Genomic DNA, 10,745 nt, shown 5'->3' on the forward strand with positions numbered 1-10,745 from the left:
GCAGCGTTCCTCCATGGCCTGTGCTGAAGCTCCTGCTTCCAGGTTCCTGCCCTGAGTTCCTACCTTGAGCTCCCTGATGAACTGTGACCTGGGATATGTAAGACAGAAAAACCCTTCCCTCCTCAAGTTGGTATTGGTCAGAGGATTTTGTCACAGCAAGAAGAAACAAACTAGGACACTCTCTCAGCAGCTATTGGCTGCCAATAGTTCTTCAATTAGGGTATTATATATGGTAGACATCACTCTTGTACAATTAATCAACATCCCAAAATATGGTCAGTGAGTAAAAGAAACGTCACTGTAGCCATGGTTACTACCCTCGGACAGCATTAACTGACAGGTGGTATATGGTAATCACATGGTCTCCATGAATACCTGGAGCTGTGGCTTTGGCCCTTGGTCAAGATAAAAGTGAAATATAGTAACTAGTGATTAGTGATTCACATATTGGCTCATTTATGTTGTTTAAAAAAAAACTTTTATTTTTTATTGTGAGTGTACTGCTTGCATGTGGGTAAGCGCACCAGTGTGGTGCAATGCCCATGGAGGACAGAAGAGGGCGTTGGATAACCTGGAACTGGAGTTACAGACCTTTGTAGCCACCATGTGGGTGCTGGGAATCAAACCCAGGTCCTCTGCAAGAGCAGCCAGTGCTGAGTCATCTCTCCAGCCCCTTACATTGTTTTTACAATCTAACTTGTTTAAAAAGTCTGCTTTGGGCCATGAGACCCATGGATATGAAAGAACTTTCAGTAAACTTGAACTTTGGTTTGTCTGAAACTGGAGATGCTCACATATAGTGGTGGTTGTGACCTGGAGGCAAAATGTGTCCCTTGTGGATATAAAAATATCCCTCAAATCTGCACCTGCATGTCTCAGACCATCTTGACGCTGATCTGTATTTTACTGTTTTGAGTCCTTTCAGCAGCTTACCCTTGGGTAACTGCTATAACTGCAATCACTTAACGTAAAGCCTAGTGGATAGAAAGGACTGTTTTTCCCCTTAGACAGGGCCTCACTATGTATCACAGGCTAGACTCAAATTTGAGATCCTCCTACCCAGTGTGAGGATCAAGTTTGGGGACCAGGGACAGAGGGTCACACAGAGCTGGGAGATTAAAGATGCTTGAAGCCACTGGAAATTGGAACATACTTTATTTTCTCCCAAGAACATTTTGCAGGAAATCACATCAAGTAGCTTCTTGCCAGAGCTGGTTATGTAACACGTCACCTTTGCTTACTCATGGTTCCCTGGACATCCTGTAGCAGCCATCTTAATGAAATCATCCTGGAAATCCAGTCACCACGTTGTCTAGACCTCTATCTGCCCCTGGCAGCCTTCAATCCCTTCTCTCAGCCTCCCAGATAGCTAGTAGTACAGGCACGCAACCACTATGTCCAGTTCTAAGAAATGTAATCTTATAAAAGTACACTCAGGCTTAATGCAACTTACCCTTTATTCTCCATTTAAGAATTTAGGCACTGTGTGGTAGCACATGCTTTTAATCCCAGCACTCCAGAGGCAGAGGCAGGTGGAGCTCTGTGAGATCAAGGCCAGCCTGGTCTACATAGATAGCTGGGGCTACAGGGAGACCCTGTCTCAAAAAACAAAACAAAAAAAAACAGAAACAAAAACAGAAAAAACATGCTGAGCCCAGGTGTGGTGGTGCATGCCTTTAATCCCAGCACTTGGGAGGCAGAGGCAGGCATTTCTTTGTGAGTTTGAGGCCAGCCTGGTCTACATAGTAAATTCCAGGACAGCTGGAGCTACAAGGAGACCATGTCTCAAAGACAAAACAAAAACAAAAACAAACCAAAACCAAAAACAGAAAAACAGAATTTAGACTTTCCTGCCTTCTAAGGAAGACACTAACACAACTCTAATATTTGGGTTATGCTCTTTGTAAGGGAAGCATACCTAGTGTGTGAAAGAAACAGAAATATATTTTATCTTACCACAGGATCAAGCCATAATATCCAAATCAAGTTATATCTATCTATCTATCTATCTATCTATCTATCTATCTATCTATCCATCATCTATCTAATCTATCATCTCCATCTATATATATATGTGTATAAGTATACACACACACATATATATTGACTACATTAATATTAAATAGCTCCCTATTCAGTATCAGGGACAATCTCTCAGTCCATGTATATTCAAATGGGCACACAATCTGTGAAGCTGTGAAGGGTGACCTTCCTCAACGCTAAAGTACCCAGTTGTCTAAACAATATCCTTTCTAATGATTTCCGTATTTCATCCACTCTGACATTTTTGGTTATATAGTAAGGCACTATTTTGAGCACTAAACTTTCCTATAACTATAACCAGTGACTTGTCCTCTGCTACATTTTAATGTCAGCACTAGTAATACATGGAGGGAATGTCTATTTTAGAACAGAGGCGATAAGGTTTTAGTCAAGGAAATCCCAGCCCACCCAGATCAATTTATAAATGCCCAAGGACAGTGGAGGGAAAGTTGTCCATCACTGCATTGAGATTTCTTACAAAAAATGATTTACTAACACCTGCAATTTCCAAATATGAACAATAATTTTTATAACAAAATACATATAAAATGCTTACATATTCAAATATTATTCTGATTTGCTTTTCTTCTGACATGCACATTTATTTACATATCCAATACTTCCTACAATACTGCCGATATCAAAACAGAAGAAAAATGATTTTTCCCATAAACTGAAATTCATGAGCTGTGATCCTGGATTCATTTAGGTGCAGAATTTCTTCTTCAATGTTAATTCTCTGATCACAGTACAGCTGAGCTTTGTGCTGACAACATCCACACAATCACTACATTTACAGATGTCGTTACCTGTTTATGCCCTCTGGCCTAAATTCAAACGGTTACATTCTGCCTGGCACTATTCTCTAATCAGAAATGACATGTAACTTTGAAGAGAAAGCTTATCTACATTTGCTGACTTCCTCGGTAAGCTCTGTGGTATAAAGAGCGAGTCCCTTTCTCTGCATTCATGACTTCTTTCCTTTGTGAGTATTCTGATGTAGAAGGAGGCTGAACTTGTGGGAGAAAGTTTTCCAACACTCAGTACATTCATAAGTCTTCTCACCTGTTTGAGTTCTTTGATGTGTAATGCGATGGGACTTCTGGCCAAGGGATTTATGGCATTCACTGTACGTAGAGGGTTTCTCTCCTGGATGTGTTTTCTGATATAAAGCCAGGCTACGCTGCATGGGAAAAGTCTTCCCATATTCACTGTGTCCGTAGAGTTGCTCTTTTGCATGGATTCTCTGATGAATCATGAGATTGAACTTGTAAGAGAACATCTTCCCACATCCAAGGCATGTATATGGTTCCTCTGCAGTGTGAGACTTCTGATGGGTGGTGAGATAAGACTTCTGGGTGAAAGATTTTTGACACTGACTGCATTTATAAGGTTTCGTACCTGCGTGAGTTCTTTGGTGTAGGATGAGACTGAACTTGATCGGGAATGCTTTTCCACATTCATGGCATCTCCAGCTCTTCTCTCCCATAGTTCTCCCGGGGGCACTGCAAAATGATTGCACACCAAAGTGTTTCCCACACTCACTGCAAAGATAAAGTTTCTCCCCAGTGTAAGTTCTCTGCTGTCTAACGAGCTCAGATCTTTGGTTAAAGGCTTCCCCACACTGACTGCATTCATATGGTTTTTCACCTACATGTGCTTTTTGATGTAAAATAAGGCTAAACTTCAAGGGGAAAGTTTTCCCACATTTATCACAGGCATAGAGATGCTCTTCTGTGTGGACGCTCTGGTGACTACTGAGCTGTGAGTTACTGCTGAGGCTTTTCTGACATTCGCCACAGTGGTAGGACTTCTCTATATGAGTTCTCTGATGTAAAGCAAGTTGTGATTCTTCACTGACGCTTTTCTGACACATCTGACACTTAAAGTGTTTCCCTCCTGTGTGAGTTTTCTGATGTTTATCAAGGCATGACTTATCTGAAAAGACTTTCCCACATTTATTGCACTTATCAGGCACATGGGTACTCTGGTGTGATGTAAGATGGGACTCCTTGGCAAGGGATTTCTGACATTCTTTGCAGCTGTAGAGTTTCTGCCCTGTGTGCGTTACTTGGTGCTCAGTGAGGTGTGACTTCTGGGGAGACGTTTTCCTATCATTGCTGCAGCCAGGCTTCTCTTCTCCTTGACCTTCCCAGTGTTTGATGAGCTCTGACTTATGACTGACAGTTTGCACGCATTCATTATGGTCATTGGGCTGTTTTCCAGTATGAATTTCTTCAGGTTTAATATCAGGAAAAGAATGATCCCATCCATTAAGTTCAATTTCATCTCTTGTATAGCTTCCATTCCAGACAATGCGCTCTGTATTAGGTTTCAAATGTTCCCCAAGTGTATCAAACGTAGGAGATCTCTGTGCTGGAGAGATGGCATGCTGGGAAATAGGAGGAGGTATTTTTCCAAGGTCATCATGTTTGGAGTCTCTCTTGCAAGCTTCAAGGCTGCACTGGTTTTCTTGGCACCATTCTGTAGCATCACTGTCTTGCCAGGAATCTTCTAGAAGGAAGACCAATGAATCTACTGTGATCATGTAAATAGGAAGGGGGCAGAGTCCCGTACCATGAGAGAAGTGAGATTGGACAGAGAATGGAAGTCTGAGGTATTTTTAAGTTGAAAAGGAGAGAGAAGGTACAAGACAGATCAGATATGCAAAAATATGTGGAGAGAATAGTTATGAATGTTTGATTGGATACAAGGGAGCTGTGGCCATGGGTTTAAGAGGGGGCAGAAGGAGAGTAAACTAAAGGTCCACAAAGAAGGGTTAACTAGGAAAGAAGAACCAAAACGGGATCTGGTCAGAGCAACACAAGAAACGTCTTCTATGCACAAACCCAAACAACAACAAAAAAAACCCCAAACAACAAGTAAACAAACAAACAACAGCAGCAAAAGGCAGGCGGTAGATTCGAACGTTTCAGGAGGTCAAGGTCATCCTTGGGTACATGGTGAATTCAAAGCCAGCCTACACTATCGAGTGAGACCATCTCAAAAAACTAAAAAGGGAAAAAAAGAGATTTTAAAAGGAGGCTATTGTGATGGTTTGAAAGAACGTGCCCTACAGGCTCCAAGTATTTGGACATTTCGTCCTCAGTTGGTGGTGCTGTTTTGGGAAGCTTTAAGAGGTATGACCACACCAGAGGAACCATGTCTTGGGGCGGGCTTAGCGGGATCTTAAGCCTTCCCAGATTTCCAGTTGCTCTTGGCTTCTTGTGCCTGCATGAAGATGTGATAATGCTGGGCTATCTTCCTGCTCTGGCAACCCCTACCCACTGCCATGACAGACTCTAATTCCTCTGGATCCGTAAGCTCAAACTCTTCCTTTTATAAGTTCCCTTGGTCATGGTGCTTTATGACAGCCACAGAAAAGTAACTAAAGCAGTTATGATCTGGAAAAGAGATCTAGTAGATTTTTAAAGTGGAGGCACACAGCTGGGCAGGATAACCTAAACTTATAATCTCAGTACTCATGCGGCTGGGACAGTAGCAGTGCCAGGAGTTGACGAGACTAGCCGGGGTTATACAGTGAGTTCCAAGCCAGCGTGGACTACAGAGTAGGACTCACTCAAAAACAAAAACAAAAAACCCCAAAAACCAAAAACCAAAAAAAAACCCCAAAACAAAACCCAAGCCAGGTATGGTGGTTCACACCTTTAATCCCAGCACTCAGGAGGCAGAGGCAGGTGGATATCTTCGAGTTTGAGGCCAACATAGCAAGTTCCAGGATAGTCAGAGCTAAATAGTGAGATCCTTTCTCAAAACAAAATAAAACAGAAAACAAACAAAAAACCGACAGGGGGCTGGAGAGATGGCTCAGCAGTTAAGGGCTTGCTGTTCTTTTAGAGGACCTGAGTTCAGTTCCCAGCATGTATCAGACCATTCGCAACCACTTGTGACTCTAGCTTTGGGGAATCTGATACATCTGGCACATACCTACACACAGGCATATTAATTAAAAAAAAATTTTTTTTTTGTCTTTTTGAGACAGGGTCTCCCTGTAGTCCCAGCTGGCCTGGAACTCACTATGTAGACCTGGGTGGCCTTGAACTAAGAGATCCGCCTGTCTCTGCCTCCTGAGTGCTGGGATTAAAGGCCTGTGCCACCACACCCAGCTAATTAAAAAATAATTTAAAACATCTTTAAAGGAAGCAAATGGGAGGACTGGTGGGATGGCTCAGCTGGTAATTCAGCAAATGGACTGTTCTGTCACAATTCCCACTGAGGTAAGATTCTTGGAGGGAAGCTCCTTAAGGCAGGTAAAACAGGATGTTCTAAGGGGAGGTGAAACTTTCCATCCTGCAGGGAAGCTCATTAAGTAAACAACTCCATAGTGTCAGGAAGTCCCTGACCAGGTCTAGTAGGACTGCTGAGTGATCTCAGACCCCACGCTTTCCTGGCAGAGAACTGCCCAAAAAGGACTCTCTCCAACCCGTGTAGCTGCCTGCAGGCTGTGCAGTGTGCTCCAGGAGTCCTGCTCCCAGGCTGAGGGTGGGCTTTGGGTCATCTCTGTTTCCCTAAGTAACCCCTCACCCACACTCTTGTGAATAATCCCAACAGAACTCACTGGTGCACAGAATTGGACTGTGGTGGTATTCTGTTACAGAGTCTGAAACCACTGGGAAAAGACCACCAGACCCAATTCAAATTTTAATTGGCCAAATTTAATAGGGCTCTAGCTGTCTGTGGTCCCATAAGCTCAGATTCAGGTCCCCTAAGTCAGATTCAGGACACATGCCCTGAGGGGAGGGTGAGACTAACTAATAAAGGCAAAACCCACAAACACCATAGGAATTTCATCATACACGAGTAAAGCCAGGTGGTCCTGAGTAGGTCAGGATGGCCCAAGTTAGCAGATAAGCAAACTACAGAAGCCAGAACAAGCTTGTGTTAGTCCTTCTCTTGACAGATGTACAGAGACCTTGACAGTGAGGAACTTTCTGATTACTGTTGTTGTTTTAGGCTCCTTGGCCAGGCAAGAAGCACAGCTACAGCGTCTGGGAGGTGCCCAAGGTCAGCCACTCCAAAGAAAGCACTCTTCTAGGGGAAGCAGCTAAGTTCAGACCTGACCTTGAAGCCCGCCGTTGTTCTAGCTTTTGAAGTTTTAAGTGGCTGCTTTATACAAAACGAAGAAAATGAAGTTACTTTGGCTGCTATGATTTGGGGACTCCATTTGGGGCTGTTACAATCCTGACTTTGATCTGCTGTGAATTTCCTACCTTGCGGGAGCAGACATTCATGTGTCCTTGGAAAGTGTCACACAACAGACAGAGAAAGAACAAATGGACACACTATTCTGCTATTTGGGGCGTTCATGTCACCGGTTCTGAGTCATGATCAGAGTATCAGAGCTTCAGTAACATGTCCCAGGTGCCTCCTATTTCTAACCAGTTGGGTCATTCCTTCCGTTCCTCCTGAAGGACTGTAGTTTTTCACTTACTTGAATGAATGTGACTTTGGATTTCTTCCTGTACCATCCACGGTTCTCCTTGTTCCAAGAGAAGGAATCCATCTGTGCTGGCAACTTGATACCCTACAGAAGGAAAGTAGAGGACCATGGACCCAACCACTCGGCTTCAGGGCTCTGAAAAACGGCAGAGATTCGTAAGGCTGAATAATTTGGATTTTAGTCACATATAGGCCTTTCTCTTCAGAGGTGCAAGGGAAATTTTTCAAATAATATTTTATTTATTATTTTTATTTTATGTGTATGAGTGTATTGCCTGCATGTAGGTAAGTGCACCCGTGTTGTGCAATGCCCGCGGAGGTCAGAAGAGGCTGCTGGATCCCTTGGAACTGGACAGTTGTTAGCTGCCATGTGGGTGCTGGGATTCGAATCTGGGTCTTCTGCAAGAACAGCATTCTTAACCGCTGAGCCATCTCTCCAGGCCCACGAGGAAAAAATTTTTAAAAACTCTTGCTAGAAAAGATAGAAGCTCAGTGGTAGAGTGCTTACTTAGCACATAGAAGGCTACAGATTCAATCCCCAGAATCACAATAAATAATAAATATATAAACAAACAAACTAAAGCACTGTGAGGCTTCACATCTTTAATTATTGAGAAAATAAAGTCAACCGATCACCCGCGTTGCCCCCAAAAGCTCTGCTTACCCACAGATACCAGGTTGCTATAATTTTCCAGCATCACATCTTGGTACAGTTTCTTTTGACCAGAGTCCAGTAACTGCCACTCTTCCAGGGTAAAGCCCACAGCCACATCCTTGAATGACAGCGAGCCCTGTAACAGAACACTATCATTCATTCCAAAGGATTGCCATTGGTGGGATTATGAAGATAAGGCATTTCTTTTTTAAAAAAATATTTATTATTTTTATGTGTATGTGTGTACTGCCTGCACGTAGGTAAGTGCACCCATGTCATGCAATGCCTGCAGAGGTCAGAAGAGACTGTCGAATCCCCTGGGACTAGAGTTACAGACAGTTGTTAGCTGCCATGTGGGTGCTGGGATTCAAACCCAGGTCTTCTGCAAGAACAGCTAGTGTTCTTAACCGCTGAGCCATCTCTCCAGCCCCAAAGATAAGGCATTTCTTAAAACATTTCCCATGGCAAGGCATTCAGCTGTTTTTCAGGTAACTATTTTTGGATTAGATTTTTTATTTAGAATATTCTCTCTTGGGGCTGAAGACATGGCTCAGTGGTTAAGAGCACTGGCTGCTCTTTCCAAGAACCTGAGTTCAGTTCCCAGCACCCACATGGTGGCTAATAACTGCCTGTAACTCCAGTTCTAGGGGATCCAATGCCCTCTTCTGGCCTCCATGGACACTGCACACACAGGTGCACTTACATACATGCAAGCCAAAGACATACATGAAGAGAACAGCACGGACCGTTCTTAACCTCTTCTGTGCTGTTCTCCTCATGAACACATAAAATAAAAATAGATAAGTGATTTTTAGCTGGGTGTGGTGGCGCACGCCTGTAGTCCCAGCGCTTGGGAGGCAGAGGCAGGTGGATCTCTCTGAGTTGGAGGCCAGCCTGGTCTACATAGTGAGACCCTGTCTCAAAAACAAAAAAAGCCAAAATATCCTTTCTTTGTAGTGCCATTCAGTCATTCAAGTGTTCCATCATTCATTCACAAAAGAGAAGCCGAACACATGGTGGCACCTGGAGCCTAAGGTTAACCAGTCCTGTGCTCAGCTCTGCCTATGTTATTGAGCCTAAATAACCTCAAACACTTAGGCTCATCGGAGCTCAAGTGTTTGGTAAAACTCTATGTATACTGTCACACATCATAGCTGAGAGTTAAATGGTGCCACATGTCTGCACTGGGAAAGGACAAATGGGAACTTTCACGTGGTGTCTCCTGGACCTGGTCTAGGTACCCTTGTCTGTTCCTGATTTTAATTTACTCTATATTATTTCACTGTAATAAAAAGCAAGCACAGGTAAAACAGTCTTACTCCTCGGCCCACTGAATAGGATAGGATGACAGCTACTGGGGTGCTCTATGATTCAGCAAACTGGAGCTGGGACTATTAGAGACATGTCTGCAGCTTCACTTTATTGACTGTAGAACCTCATGAGCTCTGATCTATGTTATTACTACTGGCAATTTACATAAACATGATTTACAAGTTCTCAGTTCAGCCTGGCTCTACTATCAGGCTGGTCGTTACTCCCTCTCAATCTCTCTCTCTCTCTCTCTCTCTCTCTCTCTCTCTCTCTCTCTCTCTCACTATACATACACTTCTCTCTCTTTTTATTTTGGAGAAAAAAATCTCCCTGTAGCCCCAGTTGGCCTTGAACTCACTATGTAGACAGGCTGGCCTGGATCTCGCAGAGATCTGCCCTTGCCTGGCCTCCTCCCCTACCTCCACCTCTGCCTCCTGAGTGCTGGGATCAAAGGAGTATACCACCAGGCCAAGCCCATTTCTGATATTTTTGTATCTGTGCTGCATTCAGCATGGTGAACTCCTTACAAACAGTGAACAAGCATAACATTTGTGCTGGATAGCTTTAGTGTCAACTTCACACACATTCCCTCAATTGGGGAATTGCCTCCATAGGACTGGCCTGTGGCCATGTCTGAGGGGCATCTTCTTGAAGAGTGATGTGGGAGGGCCCAGCCCACTGTGGGTGGTGCCACCCCTGGGCAGGTGGGCCTGTGTTGCATAAGAAAGCAGGCTGAGCAGGGGCCAGGGAGAAGCCAGTAAGCAGCGTTCCTCAATGGCCTGTGCTCCAGCTCCTGCCTCCGTTCCTCAATGGCCTGTGCTCCAGCTCCTGCCTCCAGGTTCCTGCTCTGAGTTCCTACCTTGGGCTCCCTAATGAACTGTGACTTGGGAGATGTAAGCTGAATAAACTCTTTCCTCCCCAAGGTGGTATTGGTCAGAGTATTGTGTCACAACAATGGAGAAACAAACTAAGACAACATTCTTTTATTACAAGTATTACCAAACCTCTTGAAAGCCACTGAAAAAAACAAGTTAGAAACAAATATATAAATGAAGAACTCACTTGGGAGGTGCACATCTTTCTGGAGCCCCTGGGCACTGCCAGTCGCTGTACTGTCTTGTAGGTTGACTGTGGACTCCCTCTGAAGCTGGCCACTGCTGGAGAATGAAGTGTTTCTTGTGATATAGTCTTTCTTACTCTCATAGGAACTATATGATCTTTAGAAGCTAGAACCCGAGGGTTAAAGAAATATTTGTATCAAGGACAATGAGGGAGG

At 43.8% G+C, this 10,745-nt stretch overlaps 1 protein-coding gene across 4 annotated transcripts in view; it reads right to left on the minus strand.

The window, feature by feature from the left end:
- Positions 1-1,723: 1,723 nt before the first annotated feature.
- Positions 1,724-10,745, minus strand: part of LOC103750325 (zinc finger protein OZF-like) — an 11,091-nt gene continuing 2,069 nt past the window's right edge. Inside the window, exons 2-5 of one of the 4 annotated variants that reach the window (XM_029556259.1) lie at positions 10,532-10,623; positions 8,168-8,294; positions 7,496-7,588; positions 1,724-4,557 (exon numbers count right to left, since the gene is read on the minus strand). In XM_029556259.1, coding sequence (XP_029412119.1) covers positions 3,011-4,557; positions 7,496-7,588; positions 8,168-8,294; positions 10,532-10,546 — 1,782 coding nt within the window. In that variant the 5' untranslated portion in view covers positions 10,547-10,623 and the 3' untranslated portion in view covers positions 1,724-3,010. Of the gene's footprint in view, positions 4,558-7,495; positions 7,589-8,167; positions 8,308-10,531; positions 10,627-10,745 lie in introns of all 4 variants that reach the window. The other 3 variants (XM_008853373.3, XM_029556258.1, XM_029556257.1) reach the window with 3 other exon arrangements.

The sequence above is a fragment of the Nannospalax galili genome, unplaced genomic scaffold (assembly GCF_000622305.1).
Source record: "Nannospalax galili isolate Female #2095 unplaced genomic scaffold, S.galili_v1.0 scaffold1827, whole genome shotgun sequence".
Taxonomy (NCBI): domain Eukaryota; kingdom Metazoa; phylum Chordata; class Mammalia; order Rodentia; family Spalacidae; genus Nannospalax; species Nannospalax galili.